We start from the raw sequence: 23,537 nt of genomic DNA on the forward strand, positions 1-23,537 counted from the left end.
TGCTCGATGTGCAAAAAGTTGTAAGCAGGAAAGATGTGTTAGTCGGTGTGTGCGCGCGCCTGTGTTTGCATGTGTGTGTGTGTGACACGAGTAAGTGAAATGCTAGTGTGTATGTGGCTTTGTCTAGATAGAGTGTGTGAGATCGTAAAGACAGTCAAAGTTGCCTTTGTCCTGCTTGTTTTTAGCTCCTCTGCGTCGGATGTTGACTCCAGAGGTTCCCCCTGTCTTGTTCACAGCTTCACTACACTTCTGATGTCCTCTCTTCTCCCGTCCACGACTCTTTCTTTCTCTTTCTCTGCCTTGTGCCTGGTGCTTGGTTAAAAAAAAAAGGGGGCCAGATAACAGTGCCCTAGTTTCTACCACTCTCCTCTCTTCCTCTCCCTCCCTAGTTGCTGTTGGTGAGCTGAGACCATTCAGCTACATGATGAAGATATACCGGGAAATGTTTACACCTATCACACCTATTACCTGACCCTTCTGATGTTGATAAGTCGGGTCAAGATCAGACACTTTCATTTAAAGTTTAGACACATTCTATTGATTGTGAGCGTTCCAGTAGTGCACTTCTAACTACAGCATAAAAGACGATCCAGTGAAAACCTTTGTCAAGTTTTGACAGTGCTGTTTAATATTTCATTTGCATGCCAAATACTGATGTTATCAATCTATCACTTATCTAGAACATTCTCTGTCAAATCTCTCTCATATTCTTATTCAGTCCGATCTGTTTCCAGCTCAGTTGTCTCTGGTGCTGTGTGCCAGGGGACTCTTGGGGGGGAGATTTCCTTTATTAGTTGTCGTCTGAATGAGCTAACCTACTTACTCAGCCAATCAGCTGTCAAGGTTTGAGACACGGGTCCCACCTGATGGCAGCAGCTGATCTGAATTCGGAAGGGCAGAAAAAGGGCTTCAACAAAGGACCTTTAAAATGTTTTGTTTATTCTGTTTATACAGTTTAAATATGCTTGTCTATGCAGCACAGTAGAGAGTTCTCTATTTCCGTATGTTCTTGAATATGTGTATACATTAAGTTAATTGGAACAAACTCTCCTGCTTACTTTTGAAATCCTACAAGTGGTTGTCACATACTGTATGCTGCACTTCAATGGTTGCTACTATGTCTTTTCCTTTTATGAACTGACATGATAAAGCCTTTAATATTATCTCCTTTATAGATCTAGGGAAAGAAATGATATATCACACAGTTTGAGGAGGGAAAAACTGTAAAATCCTGATACATCTCAGAGGCACAATCAACCTTTCCCCCATGAAATACTTGAGTAAATGGACATGCTTTTTATAAACCACTTTGCCCCACTTTAGACAGGACTCTGGCCCATTTTCAGCCCTGTCAACGCTCGCACAGCTCTGGGTTTTTTAACACATTAAATGGCAAGACATTTAAAGCAAGCGCTCAAGGTAAAGGGAAAGTCTTTCACGAGAATGATACGATGCTTGCTTGTTTGTGTGAATGTGCGTGTGTAAGAGTATAAATCAAAGAGAGAGTCTGGATGCTTTGTATATTGTATAAGCCAATTATATGAAATAGGCATTCATGTCTGTGTGTGTAAGAAAGAGAAATGGACAGAAAAAACACAGTTGTGTGAGTGTGACGTCTCACACTTTTTAGAAAATGAATGTAACGTGAAAGAACCAAAGTGCTTTCTGTAAACACCACACCACAAGCTAACTGAACCAGGAAATTGATCATTAAAGATAAATCATTTCACTCACTAGCTTTGACAAAAAGAAACCCCACAGTGGGGGTTGAGAGGAGATGAGAGACAGTTGTGTTCATTATCACGCTCCACCTGGATACATTTGCAGTGAAACAGCTTTTTCTCCCAGAGGACGAGTCCCTTGCTGAGGCTATGAGAGCGACCGCTTGTCTCTAAGTGTGTAATAATAGTGTCTTTTGGCGCAGCCTGTCTTACTGGGTGACCCTCTGACCTGCTTCATTTGCTCATGGTCCCCTGGCGTCTGCAGAGAGACAAAACACCTCACAGTTGCAGAGTCTCCAAGCAACAGCCGGCGGTGTGGATGACCGTTGTAACCCGTTATCAACGATCAAGTGTGTCTTACTGGAGGGATCAGCTCATGTCAACTGCGGAGGGATGAGAAACGCTGAAAACAGATGACAGCATCTGGCGAGAAGGCATCTCTTACTCACTTGTAAGTGCCACTCACTGGATTGTCATCAATATTAAGCCTACCAGGAATATCGCTGGCAAGCTCTCAGTGGCAGATCTGCTCAAGCAATGACAGAAACATACAAAATCACTTCTACTGAAATCAAGATTGACACGTCTAAACTCAGCAGTGATTAACTTCAATTATGGCTGCCAGCTTCCCTGTTAGAATTTTTATTCCAGGATGAAAAACAACCTTAATTGGTGGCTAATTTTACCCATAGCAGAATAGATTGCATAGCCTTCAGAGGGACCCGACTGTATTCATTTGCTAATGACAGGCAACATTACTCAAGCTAAATTAGATTACCCATGCCCCAAGGCCATTTCTATGAGGGTCATGTTAATATTCTTCTCTAAAACAGCGGGATCAGTTACCATACACGTTCGCCTCCGTGGCACCATCCTCACTCATTTAACCTGTTATACCAAAAGCTTTTCTCCATCCATCTATGTGAAGCAGAGGTTATGTGATGTTGGATAGTGAATTGTGGGTTAATGAGCAAAGATTAAAGAAAAATGAAATTAGGTGAAAATTACAAGGGCGGGCATAGCTGCTGTACTGCAACATCACATATTACTATCAAAAAATAATTTCCCCAGCTAGATAAACAGCTCTGTTTCCTCTTTGAACAAAATGAAATCACACCAACATAATTATCCATATCAGACAGCAACTGGATAATGTATGAGGCACATCATACCTCAGTGTATGTAGTTATCTAACTGGTGGTTTTATAAACCTGAAACAGAGAGTTCTCTCCAGGAACATTATGATACAGTGCTTTTGAACTATATGCAAACAGCAACTATAATAGGCCTACAGGTTTTTCCATGCAGGTTCATAGCTGCATGTGATCAAACCTTTGCAGAGCATAACTCTGAAGAAAAAAAAGTAATTGATTCATATGATTCACAGAAACACATTAAGAAAAGAAGAGTTTGCTCTGCTCACTGACTGAATCAGTCGGGCGACTGCTGAGATAAAAAATGGCTTCGTTCGGTCAGGTGGCATCTCTCTGAGGGAGAGTGACGGCTTTTTAACATTTTGATCTAAGAGCGCTGCCATTAGCGTGATGCTGACTGATTTATTTCTCTGCCAAACAATGTGGAGGCTCCAAGGCTGAAGTGGCTCATTCATCATGAGATGACAGTGATTCAGTCTTGTGCGTCTGAACTGAAGAGGCATTCAGGACTCGGAGAAGGTCAGTCCCAGAAATCTGAATGAAACATTACAATCAAAGGTCTTCAATGGAAAACAAGCTCCGCTGAGATTATTCCTCCACTGTAATCATTTGACATACAGTCTATACATTAACTGGTCTGTATTCCTTTGATGGAGGGTAGTCCTGTTACATTTTTCCTGGGGTGAATATGTTGATATTTTTTTAAAGAAATCACCACTAAAGCACAACAATGTGACCCTGATTTAGTTTATTGGTCTATGTACAGTATGTTTTTGGTAGTAACTAAAGAGTGACAATAAGGAAAACAATTGCTTATTAGAATGGAACAATAAAATCAGGAGAAAAAAAATAAAACAAAGGCACCCTACTATCCAATATCAAAAAAACAAAGTACCTTCCAGTTGGTTTCTTCAATTTCTGGTGAAGGCGTCTCGGAAAATGAGTTCATGTTTTTTGATACAAGAAGACAAGAGTGCCTTAGTTTCTTTCCCTGTGATTTTTTATTCTCATCAGATTAGCACGTGCTCCGCTGAACCTCCATACTCAAAGCTTTATTATTAATTCCTTGAAAAAAGAAAATGTGCTTATTTCACCACAACAGTAAGCCATAAATAAATAAAAGCACATACAGTAAAGTACAGCTGCTGTATACACATATCTTCTCCTAATGTACTTACTGTACTTCACCTTACAAAACAGAATATTCAGTAGGTTATCTTCTTTTTTTACTGATAACAGCAAAACCAGTGATTGTTAACCGGAATATAAAATGGTAAATTTAATTGTATGATCGATGCCAGATTGCTTCAAGCCATTATTCAACAAGCTGCATCAGTATTTGAGACATTGTTCAGTAAAATAATGCTTTGAATCATCTGTACATGTCTTTAAATGTGTATTTCTTGTGGTGTTTTTTTTTTAGTGTACTTTTATATACAACTTTACATTACAAACAAACACATTTGGATTTTTTTTCCCCACACTGTGATATAAAAGTGTAAGATCTACAATCCGAATGGATCATACTGATGGCTTTATATTACATGGGCTCAGCTGGATATATGTGGTATCGCTAAAGGAATGTCAAACACACTAAATACAATCAAATACTATTCTGTGGTTGAGTGAGCTCGTTTGCCAAACCAGAACCAGCTGAATAGCCCTAAGACTGAGAAAAAAGCCCACCCCAACTGGTTCTTAGAGAAAGCTCAAGCAAACACTCACAACATTTTCTACAGTACCTACCAATACAGTAATGGCATTTTTTTCTTTTCTTCATTTTCACCAGGTCTATCTTTATCACTGGTCCATTGCTGCCACAAAGCATGGAGAGGACCTCAAAAGTGTAAAGCCTGCCACAACACAGTATTTCCTGAGAGAACTGAAAGAAAGAGCAGTGATGGATGTGCAGGATGGCCATACACACACATTAGAGTCTTCAGGGACGCGGTTGCAGACAGCTCCCTCTGCCACTGTCTGGGGTCTCTGTTCGACACAGGAGGGGGAAATAGACGGCCAGATGGACTCACAGGCGGTGTGACAGACAGACTGCCTGGCTCTGATCCTTATCCATTAAACACTCTGGATGCCAGGGCTCCATTCAGAGCAAAAGGAAGTCCTGACCTGTGCCTTTTCGCAGTTCTGGGCACCCCCTTTTTGTCAGCTGTTCTTCTTTTGTGACAGGCACATACACAATGTCACATCCATCAGGGGAGGGGGGGATGGAAGGATGGCAGACTGATATGGAAGTGAATAAAAGGGGCCATTGAACAGAGGTGTTCCACTGACAAAACGGACATTTTGTTCCAAATGACAAACGTCAGTAAGGAAGAGACAAAAAAGAAGACAAAACCTTTCATATCTTTCATATTTGGGGGGATTCAATGGTTGACATGTACAATCTGCTAAAATATCAAACATTCAATATGTTGCAACTCGGCGAGTCAATCATTTTGTAAAGACAGACTCACAAAGCCTGCTCTCATCAAAAAGCAAAAATATTCGTCATTTAAGTTTGTTTCAAAGGCCATACATTATTCCAAAGGGCAGTGCTGGGAGAGAGTCATCTCTTTCAAATCTATGATTAGAGTATAAGGCAAGACCACAGTAGTTATGAGGACACAATAAAAACTTTGGAGAGAGGTCCACACTTTATAGCAACTTCACACACAAATGGAACACTTTCAAGTCAAAGAGTACATATCATTTAGCACCTTGTTATATCATTTACAGGTAGTATAATGCTGATTGGCACACCTCAACGTGTGTAGTGACCATTACCCAAACAAGGGTTATGATCAACACACTGGTAATTTAAGCATTTCGACGCAGCTGAACGATAACACTGATTTGGCTACAGCACAGACAATGGTTACTCTATTCTGCTTTGATGATCTCTAAAAGCAGATACATGAGAAAGGAACTCATGATGGTTCTGTTAATTGGCTCGTCTTCTGTTCGGCTGACTGTCCTTTCGTCTCCTGGTTATTTCCAAAAAGGACAGTCTCTCTTTGAAAACTGTGCCTTTGAAAAGATGGCAGACTATCACAAGCACGCAGGCTCCAACAGGTCTGCCCACTGGTTTTTTCATCATTTTCCCGTTTATCCACTTCCAGGATTAACCTTGAGCCCATTCACATGCCGCTCACACCGGTGTGGTTCTGCGATTTACCCCATCCTTTAAATCATTGGGGAAACAGTTATGGACCTGGAGGAACTCAGCAGCTGCCTCGTGTTCGGGGCTGTACGTGTTCTCTGTCACACTGTCCCTCGCCAGGGCGTACATGGACAGCTCATCCAGGGGCCCACTAGAAGATGTTGCCCTCTTCAGTCCAACCACAGGTGAGTTCTCCCTTGAAGCCTCCGTAGAATGAGAGCTGGCGTGCGACGTCCGCCGGCGGTAGCGGAAACTCGGTATTCTCGAATATGGGGAAGAGGAAGAGAGTGAACGGATAAACTCGCGCCGCGCCCTCCAGCGGACTTCCTTGTTTTTCTCAATGTAGATGTTGATTGTGAGGACGGCCACAGTTTCGGCCACAATGAAGGAAAGGGCGCCAAAGTAGAACGACCAGCCGTAGGAGTAAGTGTACTTCTTGTCATCGTCACGTTTATCACTGGGGTCTCCTGCATTGCTGGAGATGTAGACAATGATGCCAATTATGTTGCTCAGACCTGATGAATGAGAAAAAGAAAGACAGAAAAATGAAACATGAAAAAAAGAAAGAGATGGAGGGAGGGAAATAGCATAAAAGGATGAGTAAAAAGGTGAAGGAAAAGCCAGCAAGGATCAATCATTCATGACTTTACCACTTTCAATCAGGACATCCATGAAAACTGTGTGAAGGTGTTTGTCAGCCAATGATTACAGGACTCTCATCACTACTGAGGCCCTTAATGACATGTGTCCTCAATATTCGTGTGTGAGATGTGTGATGAAGGAGACCCTGACCATCTTCGGTGGAGAATGGAGTTCATCTTTATGATTGCACCACTGATGAAGTACAATATGTGACCACAGGTGCCACTTTAAGCTGCCTTTCTTCATTATGGGACCCAGCCCTGACATCATCGCTCCAAGCTGGGATTCACGGCTGACAGTGTAATCCTCCGACTCACCTGCAGCTACAAAGAGAATGCCTGCACTGAGGAGGACATTGTTTGTCTTGTTGTAGACTCGGTCCACCCCTACACACAGCCCGCCGAGCATCAGCAGGATGGTACTGAGGATGGGGAACACACTGGAGGCACGAACTATACCTGTAGAGACAGAGGAGGGAGGACATGACAAAGACCTAATTAACTACTAAGTCACAGCAAATAGTTTAATGGAATTCATAAAACTTGCAGTAACTAACTTTCTGCCCTGACTGCCCCACTTGGAGGCAACGGAAACGGTTGCTTATTTACACATCCGGCGGTTACGGAGCAACATTGTCACTCATGGAGTCATATTTCTGTCCACCTGGTGCACGGACGACCAATATTCATTCTCTTGAATGCTGGTGAACATAGTCAAGCATTTGACTATGTCGCTAGTCGCTAACTGTGTCTGCTGTTTGGTGTTGAGCATGTAGTGTACAGGGGGTTTTAGAGCCAAAAACAATTGTATGAGAGCAGTGAGAGTGAACCGACACAGTAAAGTCATGGGGCGGACAGCTAAACAATGAGCTGAAACTCACAATAAAGCTCAGTAAAGCCGAGGGGAGCTGCAGACTGGTAATAATTCCCTGTAGGTTTACTAGAAGCAACATCTCTCTTATTATGCATTGTCATTTAACACATTGTTATAATAAAAATATTGATTATACTTAATATTTGATTGTACAATAAAAGGACAAGTTGGAGAGATTAATGCAAAAGAATAAATCAATCAAACTATCAATAGATCAAAGCAATTACAAGCAATTTACAGACACTGAAATACAATCATTTACAAGACATTTTTTAAATAAAATGTATTTTAAAAAATCTGCCCTTTTAAATAATTGGCATTTTCATTGCCCTGTTGAGGCTTCATCTATCCAATCCCACCTCCTCTCCCATCCACTTTTGAGAACTCCATTATCATGTATACTTTAGAGCCTTGTTGTGACAAAGCTTTGCTAATCAGCTGTGGGATGTAGCAAGAGCTCTCACTGACTATCACCTCCCCACAAATTAATCACTGTGCCATTTTTCAAGTTTCCAAGGACGGATGATCCCATTCAACTGTGAAGTCTTTTATTAAGCTGTCCTTTTATTTAGTCTGACTAATGGAGTTTGGACTTTGTCCAAAGTCTGATAAGTCTCCATATATTAAGCACATACTGAATTGGCAGTGCCTTAAATGAAGGTCCTTTGCTGATTGAATACCCCATTTTTATATCAAATGAATCACAATCTATGTGTAAGCCTGGTCAATTTCGTCTTTTAACCAGTTTTCATAGAAAAATACATTAAGTTCTTTAGAGGAGCAGATTGATGTAAACTGGTTTTAACAAGGGATTTACTGTCTATCCCCACGTAGCCAAAAGTTGCTCTGTTTTCTGCTGCAAGAAGACTCCTCACCACAGTTTAGAGTAAACAAGTTCCTCTTTGAGTTGAGCACAGTTCAGAATATGCTTCGCTTAATTGGAAAAGGAAAGAGAAATGAGGGGAAAATGCAAACAAGCTGCTGATCCTACACCAACATCTCTCAAAGTAATTAAGAAATAAAAAACAATAAACTAGGGGGCATTTACACTGCAGATGGTACAGCATTTCTAGAATCTTATTTTCATCCAGATTTTTGTGTTCCTGTTTTTTGCAGATTTTCTCGCCTTTTTAAAGACGCATTTTAGTGAAAAAAGAGCCCTTTCTATGTTGGACCTCCATGCCAGTAAACACAGTGTAAAGTCAAGTTATCTTTTGTGAGAGTGGACTATACTGAGTCTTAAGTAAGAAACATTACATTCAAGTATGACAACCAACCACTGACAATATAGAGAACTGGCTTTACCTTGCACTTAGGTTAGGCAAGGCTATAACTGCTTTAAAATCATCTCCAAGACTAGGACCTCAGTAATTATGAGTGTCTGAAATGTCAAAAATCCAAACAGAAAAAATAGGAAAAAAGATAAAAACATGGTAGTGTGATCACAGTCTGACATTTCTTGTAATCCAGCCTTGAATGTATTTAAAGCCTGTCTCTCTGAAAGCTGTCACATATCTCTGTTAGCTTTATATCTTTGTTCTGCATTTTATTAATTTATGTATAAATGAGTATTGCCTAGTTGAAGATGGCTGGACTTCCTGCTCGCCTTTCAAAATAACTTACAGTCAGTTTTAAGAACGCCAGACAAAAAGATATGTGTGGGGAGAACTTACGCAGCAAGTATTCAGAGCTGTCTGTGTCGTAGTCATTGTCATCAGGGAAATGGTTGATTCTGTAACAGCTGTCTTGATTGATACCTGCAAGACAAAGACAGAGAAACTCATGATTTATGGCTCACTGCACACATCGAAGTGCTGTTATAATCTGATATAAGTGATGTTTAAGAAATGAGGACTGTTTGGACAACAAATAGGATCAAGAAGATATGTATTAATCTGCTTTTGAGGCAAGTTAAAGTGGATTTATTCAAAGCCTGGGGTTACACTTTTGATGTGAATTTATCAAACTCCAGTTGGTTTCAGCTGGCTGAAGGTTGAGCGGGTGCTGGAGTCAGAGCCACAGTTGCTCCCTATCCACTGACCTGTTTTTGTTAAACTGTGTCCTCTGGAGTAAGACCTTCCTGTGCTCTTGTCTCAGATAAAACAGAGTGGAGTGGAAAGTCACTTCCCAGACGACCTCTGGTTATTTTTCATGTCTTAACAGTGCGGCTTCTTGGTAAAGAAGAGACAGCAGCAGCAGTATATAATAGGGGGACATACTGCCTTCCTGAATAATTCAATGGAATAGTTCAACATTTTGGGAAATACAGTCATTCGCTTAGTTGATGTCACACCCAGACACATGAGTGGTATCGATCTTTTCATCTAATTCTCAGCAAGAAAGTAAAACGTTTTTCCCAAAATGCCAAACTTATTCTTTAACATAACTTCCACTCAGATTTATTTGGTCAACTGTTGAATGAATACCATGGTCAAGCCAATTTTATTCATGCTATTTTATATGAGAAAAGACTCACAGATTGTAAGAGCTTTTCCTGTTTTTTTAAAGATACTTCATTCTAAAACTTTCTTATTTTTTCTGTGTTTTAAATAGACTCTCTTACTTATAGCTTTTGTTGGATGGATTAAACTGGATTTGTACATATAGCACACAAAACGTACATATTTTCTAAGATTAACTCATTACCTTCTCCATGGATTTTACTTCCAGCAGCAAATGAGATTTTGACCTTTGATATAAAGCACATTGGGGATTCAGACAAGCATTGCTGTTATAGTTGACAGCTCCCTGGGTCCACCGTGAATCCCCCAAACTAAAGACCACACCTCAGTGCACACATACTGAAGAAAGAATAACCAATGTAAGGAGGGGTAGTTTGTGTTTCAAGGATCAGTGCATACGCTATACGGTGGTGTGATTAAGATTGCATTGCCGGAAGGGGGGGGTGAAGGAGGGGGGATTTGATAGGATCTGGCGCACGTCCAGCACAGGTGAATGGCTGAGTGCTGGGAGGAACAAGAAGCCTATTTTAGCAACAAAAGCCCATGTGCTGGAAGCTTTTAATGCCTTGGTGAACTAGAACAGGAGAATGGAGTGGAGGGTTAGAGAAAGAGTGAGAGGGGGACAGAGAGAGGTTACAGCTGAGAGAAGCCTCTAGCTGTAATTGAGCAGGAGTATAAACAACACCTTGTCTGGAGAGAAAAGGGGTTGGGGGTGGGGTTAATGGATGTGCACAGTGCAGCGGTGGTAATGCTGGGAGCTCTTTGGCTATTCATTCACCATTTGAGCTGTGAGTGAGTCATGCTGCACGCCACTATATTAAAGGTAGGCTGGGCTGTGGCTTCATTTGCATACTTTTACATGAGCATATCAGTGATTTTGTTTACATTGTGTGTGCGCTTGCATATCTCGCAGTCTTTGCATCGGCTGAACCTCAATTGAGCTTTTCCTATCCATGTATGCATAGAAGACTTTCACTTATCCCACATCAAAAATATAATGTCCTGTCTTCATCCCTTATCGCCCAACAGGCAGCAAAGATTAGAGCTGACCTATACCATACGGAAGTCAACCCTCCTATTAACCGACTGTGCTGACGACAGACAGACACCTGTCAACTCCATTTCCCAGGTGTCCAAGGGTGAGCCACACCACCATTATTGTCTGTGGCACATCTTTTAAGGGCAGGCTAGCTTCCATTAACTGGGTCTGCTTCTTAATAAAGGACATCAAATTAATTAGTGTCAAATCAGTCGTTGGAAATGGAGCACAAGTTTCTGTGTCTAGTCACTGATGGAAAAAAAAAGGGCTCTGAACTATTTTAAGCCACAATGTGAGACTTCGTGCCTTGTGGAAAAAACACAGCTGGCTCACGTGGTTAGATTAAGAACAGCTTAGATAACAAAAATACAAACACCTTTGCTGCCCTGTTAATTGCCGTGTAAACACCAAATCATGCTGCAGCACCCGCACATATTTGTTAGTGTGTGTGTGTGTGTTTTCTACTAAACAGAAATGTCAGACTGCTTTTACACCATTTCAAAACAGCACACAAAAACACACCTTTCACTGCGAACCCAGAACACTACTATTAATTTTGATCGCATGATATTCTTCATTCTCTATTCCAGCGCAGACCCCAGCAACTCCAGCCTGTCTGACGCCTCTGTCTTGTCTGTGTGTGTGTGTGTTTGTGTGTGTGTGTGTAGCTGTGTGTGGCTGTGTGTTTGTGTGTGTGGTGGATGGAAGAAATTGAAGACAATATTGCAACTGATTGGGAATCGGATTATAGGCGGAGGCCTCGAGGCCCTGGATTTATGAGTGACAGTTATCAGCTCAATGTCTACGTTTAGTTTGTGTGTGTGTGCATGTGTGTGTGTGTGTGCGCGCTGGCTGTCAGATGGACCCTTCATGAAATGAAATAAAGTCTGAATACTGACTAGCTTGGGAGGGAAGGATGAGGGAGGAAGTAGAGATTAAACAAGGGAGGAAGGTACAAGGAAATGAAATAACAAAAGTACGGAGAGCAGAGGATCGACGGAGATGAGAAAAGATAGGAGGCCACGTTAAACGGGGGAAAGAGAAATCAGGAAAGGTACAGAGAGAGCGTTAAAGGGCAAAACGTGGATCGAGCAATAAAGGTTGGAGGACAGCTGTGCAATGTAACAACTGTGAAACTGAAAGGACAAGTAGAGAATCAGACAGGGACAAAAGGTTGATCAGACAGACTTATATTTTATAAATTCAGTTGCCTATTACAAGGTGATGTGTGCTGTGACAAATTGGAAATTAATCTTACACAGTAAACACATTATATGGGAAATAATGGGTTCCCCGGGCCTGACTGGAGTTGCAAAGCCCCATGCTGAGCATCTCCTCCTCTTTTCCATGGCAACCCCTGTTAGTCTTTAATAAGCTCATTTACATATACAATTTACAAGAATCCTTTTGACATCTTCATCGTATTTTGAAACAAGAGACGGCGCTTCCCTGGCTTCCCCTTCGCAGATCTGTCACCGCTTAACAATACATGACTGCGATCCCAAATGGACAGACGTAAGCACACAGACACATGTACATGCAAACATACACACACAAATACACATTGCGGTGGAAGCAGCTGTCACAGCTGTGGTGCCAGTGGCAACAGGATGATGCACGTTGTCATTATTTTGAATTAACGTAGCTCAGCCAATAAGGGAGCGGCCTCAGTGGAATACACCAATAGCATTGTCTCATCAAATCCAACACTCGCTCACCTCCTGGTGTCTCCAGGAGTACAGTATATCATGACAATGAGCTACATGTGATATATGCCTCTACTTCTGCGTTTTCACACTTCAATAGCTCTGAAAATAGATTGATGAATAAAGTAATCAAAAGTGACGTTAATATTGTATTTCACTAGAACTGTGAGGCCTCTGGTGGGTGATATTCTTTCAGTATTGCTACTGGCTCCACATAACAGATTTACAGCAAACAGGAGTAGAAACAACTTGCTTTGCTTTTCTTCTTGTTGCTTTCTGCGACAGATAGCGTGAACACTGACGAGGGAGAGCGCTCTGTGGTTTATAGCAGGTGGGATGATTGGGTTTTATAAAGCTGTAAACAGACAGAACACTGTTACTGGGGCTTGATATAAAATGCAGACATGCACGCACAACTCACACTTACTTAACAATACATACATTTATTACTATCGAGGCAGGGGATGCCGGGGTGCAATATAAAAGCATCTGTGTAATCAAACAAACCCCTCCACTTTCAGTCTAAGTGAGGATAAAAGAAAAGTAATTTGGTGAAGACATCAGTGATTCAGTGTTGATATGACTGACAGTTGGTTAATTAAATTGTCACCAGGCAGCAATTTCTTCAAAGACAGCTCTGCTTGGGGTAGACTGTGCATGTGTGTCCATGTTTTTGGAGGAAAACTGAGATCCATCTCCATATATAGCCTATTGAAAATGACTCAGAAAATGAATGGGAAGGTGTGTCTAAACTTTTGATAGGTACTGTACATATATGATCTTAAGATTTTCTGCTTTGAAAGAGAATATAAATGAAAGATTAAGTGTAACATGTAGGTGTTCTTTTACATCTTTTATATTGTATATTTTCTTTGTGTTTGAAACCACATGTCTTAAAACAACGTGTCACTTAAAAATATATGTATTAGAATTAGATTCTTCTCATTCTTTTGCTTTAAAGTCTTGTTTGTGTATATTATAAAATTGCTATTACAAGTCCCTGTCATATGTAAATGCACTAAAATATATTGTTTGATTTTGACTTCTTTTCCTTTCCCTGTCCTTTCAGATTTATCAGGTAGTACAGTAATCCAGGTGTTCATCCCACCTTTCCCACCAACTCCTGAACTGACAAAGTCCAAGATAATGAATTAGTCTTTGAATTATGTCAGCAAAAAAATGGCATATTTCCTTGTCTGCATTATGTTGACCTCAATTTAGAGCTAAAGATTGTCTGACAGGGATGAAAAAAGTAGAAGAGAAGGGAAGGGAAGAGAAGAGAAGAGAAGAGAAGAGAAGAGAAGAGAAGAGAAGAGAAGAGAAGAGAAGAGAAGAGAAGAGAAGAGAAGAGAAGAGAAGAGAAATTAAATGCATCCAAAATTGAAAAGGGTTTGGTGTGAGTTTTTTAAGTGAGGGTGACAGAGGTTCATTAAAAAAGTAGAATAGCAGAAGAGAAAGCCATAGGACAGATAAAAATAATGATGCGAATGGAAGAGTTAAACCTTTAAAGAGTTGAAAAGAGAGAGTGCACATCAGGCGGAAGAGAGGAGGACGGAATGACAGAAGTGGAAGATGGGGCCTGTTGGCTAATTAGTGCCCCTGCATGGCTTCTCAGTTGTTGCGTTTTAATTACTGACTTATGGAGCATGGTGGGGATGGCAAAGTGACCCCCTCCCCACATAAACCAAACCCTGCGCTAATTGTCTGTGTACAAATGACACTGCTGTCCCCTCACAAAAACATCTGCCTTCCTCCGTTAGGGTGTTTACTGTAAATATGTACCTGCTAATTAGATTATTCATTAGGTTCTTTCTCATTCTCAGAGTTGGATTTATGTACTGGAGCCACACGGAAGCAACAGCCTCTGATGCATTGCCGATTGTGATGCAAATTAGCCCCATTCGGTGCACTCGTGGGTGCTACCCTGGCCTCACAATATTCATGTGGGGGGAAAAAAAACAGGGAAGGATAAAAAAATCAAACCAGCTATTGAGAAATGCAAAGGACTCTATACATGAGAGTAGTGCTGACCTCACTGTAAAGTAGCATCATGCAATATATTCCTGCCTGCAACTTAAATGTCACACAGGTCTGCTGGAGAAGAGGTAAAGCTTGTTGAAGGAACAGGGCAACGAGAAAACACCTTCATCACAGGGTTCGGAAGGGGTTGAACAGCACAATGTGTGTTACAGCAGTGTGTCGTCGCTGAGAGAAAGACATGTTGTCGCTGCAATCTGCTCAGTCAAACGCGTTGATGTTTTCCCCAGTAGCTGTGATGCACACAGAGCCGTCCCCGTCAATAACCCAGTGTGTTTGTCACAATGACCAGAGGGGTGTGTGTGTGTGTGTGTGTTTGAGGAGAGGAGGGATGGGGGGAGGGTGGGGGGGGGGTGTGAGTCTCCCTTCCTTGTCTTCTCCTCTATACTTATGAGTCTCCATGACAACAGAGCCACCGTCCAGCAGCTTGTCGTTTTAGGCAGAGGCACAGAAGTGAAACTATTAGCGCTGGAGAGACTGATATGATAGGCTTTCCTTTGTTTGTGCAAATTATGTTTTCAAAAAAGAAGTCTCACTGCACAGAGCCAGTCTTTGTCCCCAGCCTCATCAACATCAATCCAGTCTGTCATTAATCCGCTTTCATTATTTACTTCAAAGCACCGATGGGAAATCATGCTTGACATAATTGTTGGCTGGCATTTGTAATTTGTCATCATTTCTTAGGGTATTAGAGGACATAATGCAGACCGTGAGTCTGTCCACATCCCAGACAGGTGCCCAGCCGAGCATGACTCTCAGTAAATTGCGAGTGTCATAACACACCAGGATGTTCTTCACATGTGTCTAAAGTGTTGGTCTTCACCGCAGGACTAACCCAGAGACAGTTTAATCACTGATGACAGCTAAATCTCTCCCTATATGCGAGCTCTGAGCTCAACTGATGTCAAGTCTGCAAAATGTGAATGAAACAAGCTCACTAATCCACAGAATGGACTACAGACACTGAAAAGAAGCTGATGCACCACCAAAACAGGTTTGACAGGCAATAACAAGTATCCAGTGCCTAGGTAAGTTTTCTTTTTTTTTTCTTTTTGGGGTGTCATACTGTAAAATTTTCTGCTGGTTTTAGAGAAGAAGAAACAAAAAAGATTCAGTTACCTTTTGATAGATAAATACATGTCTTGGCATCTATACAAAATCTTACTGTATCCACACAAATTACAATACAGTTCAAGGAAAACACATAAAAGAGCAAAAATAATCTTTCTGATCTTTTTTTCCGTCCCACAACACAACTATATTTACAGCATTTCATTTTATTTTTGCTCCAGAGATGACAACAAGGCTGTGTGTCACGTTTCGTAGCAGCTCCTCTGTACCTGCCGCTGGAACACAATGTGCTGTGTTTAGGGTTGACACTTCCTCTTGTAGATACATTAGCTATCTCTGAAGTGCTTGCCTGTCACTGTGGACAAAGTCCTTCTTAAAGGAAAAATGCCCTTTAAAACAACAGTTTGATTTATTGGTTCAAATTACAGGCTCCTTTAAAATGTGTCTACTCATGCAGGTGGCATTAATTCAGTTTTTCGACAGTTTGTTTAAGGTTGCCAGCAGTGCATTTAGAGATGCATTTTGTGAGTTTTGGTGCAGCAGGACATTTTTATTTGCAAACCTGCTTGTACCAGTCACTGCGTCATGACAGACGATTGTGACATGAACAAATCCATCCAGTCTCATCGACTCACTCAGTGATAGCTGAGGCGAGAAGTCAAGGGATGGCCGGAAGGAAGGTTGGTCAATGAATGGGTGTCTGTCTGCATCTGAAACAAGACGTCACTGCAAGCGCACCTCCTTTTCAAACATCAAAATGCGTAAAAACACTTTCCAAAGGGATGAAAAGATGAAATAATGGATGTTTGCCACATTTCCTATAATGACAAATAATTTTGCTATTTCGCTTGGACATGACGTGAACTCAGAGTCATCTATTTTTAAATCACCGGGCATGTTTCCATAGCAATTTCAGGGATGTTGCCAAGCAACAGCATCGGATACAATGAAGACATGAATGAAAGTAGACTAATAGCGCGCGCATTTGCTGGCAGCGACCGGCTTAAAAGTGAATGGGCTCAGACGCGTCGGTTTGGCATCGCAATCTTTTGCAGACTATAACACAGCCGAATTTATTGTGTGGGCCTGTGCTTGAACAAGACGATGTAACAGTTGGCAGACAGCTTGAGTTGAGCGCGTAGCGGGACACTGCTCGTTTGTTTCGCGTTCATTTGCTACTTCAGCAGATCTGTGGTGTTAAAATCCGTGTCTTTGTGCATCTACACTTTGTCCATCTGACCTATAACCTTGGTTCACCTATATCATCATTCTTCTCGTGTGTCTCCATCTTCAGATATCCTACAGACATAAGGTGTGCGTAAAGGGAGTGCGTACTTTTGTGCGCTCAGATGACTGTGCGCACTGAGAAACAAAAGACTCCTCCGCGGACAAAAGACATAATTTAAACTATTTCTCGTACGGAAATAACATAGAGCAGTACAATGTGAGTTTCAGCTTGTCAGAGCACGACACATGTTGACAGCTTCCATGCGTATAGAGCCCCCCCAAAGTGAGACTAGACTTGGAGCGGGCTTACCTTCAATACAGCAGATTCTCCACAGCCCGGAGTGGGTGAGATCGCCCTTCTTGGTTTTGGGCTGCGACTGGGTCTCGTCTGTGGTGGCATTGGTGCCGTTGCAGATGTACGCCCGCGAATAGAGCCAGTAGTCCGTGCCGATGGCGATGGTCATCAGGCTGAAGGCAGCGAAAGCCCCCACGGTGGCCAGCAGCGTTTGAACCCCGCGGTCACACCAAGCCATGGCGCTTCATACTAGTCCACACTCTCACCGGTCCAACATGCACGCACCGGGGCGCGTCAAGGCGCGGATCCTTCGGTCATATTGTTGAGGTGCGTTCACTCTTTCTGCTCCTCTGCTGAAAGAGGAGTGTGTAGCCAAGAGAAAGAAGAAGTAGGGCTGAAATGCTCACCTGATGCTCAAAAGCAACTGATTGCTTCTGTGAATATGAGAGGACACCAGTTGTGCCCACTCCAGAGGCTCCACACAGATTTAAAGCGCGCAGCACAGCAATATCGCGTACCAATCCAGAAAACTCCAAACCTCCTCACCACTTCATCCTTCTGTTTTTCCCTCCTTTATCTTTGTCTCAAAACACTTTTCTCTGTTCTCACATAGACTGCGTCTCTATTAAAACCCATTTAAAAAGGACTACGTCAATGGTTGTTAAGTGAGACCCCACCCTCACCAAATCTAACCAATGGAGGAGATGTGCAGAAAAGCAAGGAAAAGAAAAAAAACAAAACTCCGTGACATTACAAATTACAATTGGACCACTCACGCATTTAAAACAGGAATCTTTGGGTGAAATATGATTTCGCTAAACAAGCTGTTTCTCTCTCTGCTGAAGTCAAAAGCTATGAATATTACCAAACTCAAAGTCTGCTGTCACAAGAGTGAGAAGGCGGTTAGGAGGGAGAAATAATTACAGGCTTTGACACACCGGTGTTTCTTTGTGGTGCACTGACACCAAACAACCAATGCCCGGTGGAAAAGATCATTAAAAAAACAATTAGATGTTTGGTGAGTGCGTGCATACTGTAAATCACTCAGGTTCATCTGATGTCTCAAGACTGTCACAGGAGAGCATGCTGACTATAAAAGAGAGAGAGAGAGAGAGAGAGAGAGAGACAGAGAGAGAGAGAGACAGAGAGAGAGAGATGTGCAAATACAGGTACTTGTTGCTACTTCAATGTCAGGTAAATTTCAAGCAAATGAAAGTGGCATGAACGACAATGTTTCATTACTATATGAAACAAGAAGATAACATACATAAAATACTGTGATGTTTAAATTTTGAGGGGAAAAAATGAAAAAAAAATATTCGTAAAAAAAATAAATGAAACATGTGAATAAGAAAATCTCCATCTCTGTTCCTCAGCCACACTCACACAAACTCTTCCCTCCCCTGCTCCTGAAGTTTAATCATGCAGCAGATAAATTAGTTTATTACACATGCAAAAAAACACACACACATTAATGGCCATGTGAACGCCAGATTAAAGACATATTTAATACATCTCTGAGCCAGATGGAAAGTTTTCAAACTACGCTGCTTAGCTTCGACTGGCAAGGTGCCTCGTGTTTGAGAAAAAACAACTCCAGCCAGTACATTTATTTTCCCTGCAACTCATCTTAGAGGGGGACTAATTGACTTTTCCTTGTCAACTTATTCTTAATGGGTTGCATTTATAGAAATAACTCACAGATAACATATTTCAACAAATTGAGACTTTGAGATACAAATGGCCTCATTTCAACTCAGTTCAACTGCCCTCAACTGCCACTACTCTCTCAAAAGCTATGGTGCAAATCTTGATTAAAAAGTAATGTTCACAGGGGGGTTCAGTATAGGCCTATGATTGTTACGAATAAAATGTCATAAAATGTGTGTTATGAAAGTCTGAGCAGGAAGGAATAGGGAAATTTGAGGTTAGGACAGTTCTTCAAATGTGTTTGCATGTCTGATGGAGCTGTCTCTGTTGTTTTCCTATATGAAAGTAAATACCTCTTTAGAGTCCAGTTCCCACATGCTGCCTGATGAATGAATGAACGCCATTAGGATATAATCTGTAATGTACTTCAAATATTTAAATTTTAGAATAATTATAGTAATTTACATAGAGATGTCAATTCATTAGTCTGTAAAATGATGGCATCAGATATTAAAATGCTGAATTAACTGTGTGTGTATCAACTAGGGCTGTGCCCGAATAGGCTACAAATACATTATTGGGCAAAGCACAAATAGTGGGTTTTTTTCTTTGTTTTTGGTTTTTTTGTTGTTTTTGTTTGTTTTTTTTTTTTTACAAATATTTGTTTCATACAAATATTTCAAAAAATATTTGTTTTTGGGAAGAAAAAAAGCATGTCAAATACCAGCAAAAGTGTATGAAAAACAAAAACAGGATTTTAAAGCCTCTTTCCACTTTTGTTCGAATGCAAATACAAATAATTTTGCTGCCTCAACAAATACAGATACAAATACAAATACTGGGCCTGCTGCACATAGTATCATTTAACTGAAAGTGAAGTCCTTTATTTTATCTTTATTTCATTATAATATCTAATTATTTTCTGTTATTATATTATTGTCACACGTGTTGTAAGTGATTCTTTCTATAAATAAAGTAATGGGAAAAAACTGTTTCAGAGTGTGTACAGTTTTCTGTAATAGTAATGGTGATTATTTTTTTCTTTGTATGACTACTTTCTGTAGGAATTGCTATTAAGATGCTCATTGATGTTTTCTCCATAAACTTATGACTAAGTGGATGCTTTTGATAAAATGCATCAATTAAAAACGCTGTGATATATTTCCTTCCGCTGCCCTGATGGTGGCTCCAACTCGCCTGCAACGCTGGCTGGAGGAAAAGGAAATTCTGGTAAAAGTACTACGATGAATGCGAGCAAAAACTAAAGGAGCAGACTGTGACACCTCGACGTAGTAGTCCATGTGCGTGAGGCGCCTGCGTAGTGCTGCGCTGTGCCTGCTCTCGTGTACGTTGCCACTGTAAGTACGCCTGCGTCCCGATAGACAGTGACGTATATGTCCGCTCCTTGTTCATTTTCTAGGTAACAGCTGAACAAAGGCCTGCCCCTTTTTCATGAGGATTTCTCTACTGCCATCGTTACTTTACGTGTAATCGCGATTACTAAATCGGATTACGATACTTTTATTATATTTCAAGACGTTAAATAACAGCAGAGATTGCGTCCGACATGGATGTGGATCAAAATGAAACCAGTGGCGAGACCAAATCGGCCATGCATACTTGGCGTTATCGCCACCATTTCACGTACAAGGCAGATCAAGGAAAAAATATCATCGTCCAGTGTAATCTGTGTCTGCCGAGGGTTAATCTGCTCTCCACGTCGAAGACCTCAACATCAAACCTAAAGAAGCATTTAGACGTAAGTTACAAAACAGTAATGTGCATGTAACATTTCCCCGCAACCGTCAGGTTAATGTTTGAAAGGGTCAATGAATGAATAGCTGCACTCGTGATTAATAACGTTACATTGTAGCCGCATGCTGATTACCAACTCGTGTCGCTCATGGTCTTTGTTTTCAACTTTCCTGGAGAAAAACAACCATTTTATTTTGCACGAGTGTTATTTTGAAGGGTTTTCACTGCAGCTGAAGTTTGTAAAGTGATGAAAAGTCCACACATATAAATGGCACGCCTCCAACAACTAACATGAAACCTTGTTCTGTCTTTCAGAGAACACATTTGGGCTGTGATGCCAGGCCTGATGCCAAGAGGGGACGGAGGAAGGAAGAACACAATGGCGAGGAGAGCAGGCACTGCCAGCTCAAAAAGCTTAAAGCGGAAATCATCTCCAAATGCATGACCCAAAGCAAGATAGATGACCATATCTTTAACTTCATTGTGGAAGATTGCCAGTCTTTTTATGTGCTGGAGCAACCTGGATTCAGGAAGCTGATTGCCGGCTTAACTGAAGGGCTAAAGTCCATGGACAGGGTGACCTTGTTTACAAAGGTGGACCAGGGTTTCTCCAGGATGCGGGAAGAGCTGATGGCAAAACTCAGCAACGTCCAGTACGTGTGCACCACGGCTGACATCTGGACAGCCAACAACAGAAGCTTCTTTGGGATGACCTGTCACTGGATTGACACAGATTCTTTGGAGAGGAAATCTGCTGCTCTGGGGTTTGCGCGCCTGCAGGGCAGGATCACGTATGACACCATTGCGGGGAGAATACATGACATCCATGTGGCGTACAATATCGAAAGTAAAGTTCAGACCACCGTCACTGACAACGGCAGCCCCTTTGTCAGCGTGTTCAAGGAGTTTGCGGTGGACAGCCAAGAGAGTGACGATGACATCGGGTTTTACGAGAACGTGAGCGCCGTCCTCGAGGGTGAGCCGGAACAGGACATGCTCTTGTTTCTGCCCACCGTACAGCGCTGTGCATCACACACCCTGGAGCAGATTGTTACTGAAGACTTTTGGCAGGCTGTGTCACAGGGGCCCATGTGCCAGCTGCATTACAGTACGATGGCTAAAGTGTATGCCATATGGAGCAAATGCCACCATCTTCAAGTTGGTATGGATGCAGCAGAGGAGATAGGAAAGATGGCACTGGTCGTCCCTGCCGTCATACGCTGGAATGTGGAGTACTGTGCTGTGCAGAAGATCGTCTCTCTCAGTGAGCGGGAGTTGACGGAGCTGTGTGCCCGCCTGGAGGTCCCACGTCTGCAGCCAGAGGAGATGGCCTTCCTAAAAGAATACGTGGCTGTATTCCACCCGCTCGCTTTCGCACTTGAACTTTTCCAAGCAGAGCAGAAATGTTACTTGGGTCTGGTCATCCCAACAGTACTCAGTCTGAAGAACAAGCTAAATGAGCAGAAAGATGCTGCAAACTACTTCGGCGATGTCATCAATGCCATTGTTATGGCTATTGATGTACGGTTCCAGGAGCTGTTCGCCAGCACGGAAGCAAAGTTTGCAACGGCAACAACTCCTCAATTCCGCCTGTGGTGGATGGCTGCTTCTGAAAGAGAGGAGATGTGCTCCCTGCTGGCTACAGAGGCATCACAGGTGGATCCCTGCAACGTAACCGAGGCGAACACCAGTCGGAATTTGTCAACCATCGAATCCGAGGATGACTTCTTCAGTTACGGGCCCGTGAAGCCGGCCACTCAGATTCAGCAACGGGGAGCGATGGAGGAGATCCGCAAGTACATTGAAGGACCGGGGAAGAGCCTAGAGTGCCTTCAGGACTTCCCCAGAGTGAAGCAGCTTTTCCTAAAATACAACACCACCCTGCCCTCAACGGCCCCCGTCCAGCGTCTCTTCAGTCAGAAAGGCAACCTGGTCACCTCACAGAGAAACTTTCTGACTGACGACTACTTCGAACGCATTCAGCTTTTGAGATACAACAGCAACATTTGCTCTTTGGTCACTGTGTGAATACATTGCCGGTGACTCTCTCTCTCTCTCTCTCTCTCTCTCTCTCTCTATCTCTCTCTATCTCTCTCTATCTCTCTCAGCCTTTTGATTGATGCAGAATCAAACCATGTTGTGCTAAAACTTAAAATCATCACAGAAAAAAACCCGGATTAATGTCTCATTTCAGACAATTTAGCCAGATCTGTTTTCTAATAATCCTTTTTTTTCCTGTTTTGATAGGCATAGCATATATCTCCTACTGCAGAATGGCCTACTTGTATATGAAAATACCTAATTGACAATCATGGACGGAAAACACTGACAAAAGCATCTTTCTATCTGTGTATTGTGATTTGAAGTAGCCACAGGGTTCAACTGAATTGATTTTTGTCTTTCAGTTAAGCTAGTTTGTTTTTTCTACAGCTGTCGAATGAGAATGCATCTCCTGTCTGTATGTTTTATATAATATATAAAGAGACAAGGAAAGAGCTTTTTGTATGTGTTTTTGCCTTTTTCCACAAAAAAAACCCCCCAAAACAATTGGAAATCAGAATTAATTAGGTTAGCGACAAGATGGGATAGGCCACGTTATTTGCATGCAGCCCCGACTGCATCAACAGATTCTGATGATAGTTTCAAAGAAGCCTGTGTTTGTGTGTGAAGGAAACACACAGCATACAAACAGCAAAATTCCAGTGCTGCACAGTCCCAAGTGCATTCCTTGCCATGTGCCCAGATGTC

At 41.9% G+C, this 23,537-nt stretch overlaps 2 protein-coding genes across 2 annotated transcripts; one reads left to right on the forward strand and one right to left on the reverse strand.

Moving 5' to 3' along the window:
* Window positions 1–3,660: 3,660 nt before the first annotated feature.
* On the reverse strand, window positions 3,661–17,968 carry LOC122967179 (voltage-dependent calcium channel gamma-4 subunit-like). The gene is made up of 4 exons (XM_044331686.1): window positions 17,400–17,968; window positions 9,221–9,304; window positions 6,992–7,132; window positions 3,661–6,547 (listed from the first exon to the last, which is right to left on the reverse strand). Exons 1-4 carry the CDS (start codon window positions 17,620–17,622, stop codon window positions 6,021–6,023), a joined length of 975 nt encoding a protein of 324 aa, XP_044187621.1. The 5' UTR covers window positions 17,623–17,968; the 3' UTR covers window positions 3,661–6,020.
* A 2,477-nt stretch (window positions 17,969–20,445) lies between these two features.
* zgc:161969 (uncharacterized protein LOC569044 homolog) lies at window positions 20,446–23,285 on the forward strand. Its single transcript, XM_044331006.1, has 2 exons — window positions 20,446–20,793; window positions 21,105–23,285. The coding sequence occupies exons 1-2, from the start codon at window positions 20,602–20,604 to the stop codon at window positions 22,815–22,817; spliced, it is 1,905 nt and encodes a 634-aa protein (XP_044186941.1). The 5' UTR covers window positions 20,446–20,601; the 3' UTR covers window positions 22,818–23,285.
* The last annotated feature ends 252 nt before the right edge of the window (window positions 23,286–23,537 follow it).

This window comes from Thunnus albacares, chromosome 17 (genome assembly GCF_914725855.1).
Source record: "Thunnus albacares chromosome 17, fThuAlb1.1, whole genome shotgun sequence".
NCBI lineage: Eukaryota > Metazoa > Chordata > Actinopteri > Scombriformes > Scombridae > Thunnus > Thunnus albacares.

Coding starts and splice junctions, on each gene's coding strand:
- LOC122967179 (XM_044331686.1), bottom strand. CDS start 17,622: ATGGCTTGGTGTGACCGCGGGGTTCAAACGCTGCTGGCCACCGTGGGG. Junction 9,305..17,399: donor GAGAATCTGCTGTATTGAAG/GTAAGCCCGCTC, acceptor TTTGTCTTGCAG/GTATCAATCAAGACAGCTGT. Junction 7,133..9,220: donor CAGCTCTGAATACTTGCTGC/GTAAGTTCTCCC, acceptor CTGTCTCTACAG/GTATAGTTCGTGCCTCCAGT.
- zgc:161969 (XM_044331006.1), top strand. CDS start 20,602: ATGGATGTGGATCAAAATGAAACCAGTGGCGAGACCAAATCGGCCATG. Junction 20,794..21,104: donor ACCTAAAGAAGCATTTAGAC/GTAAGTTACAAA, acceptor TCTGTCTTTCAG/AGAACACATTTGGGCTGTGA.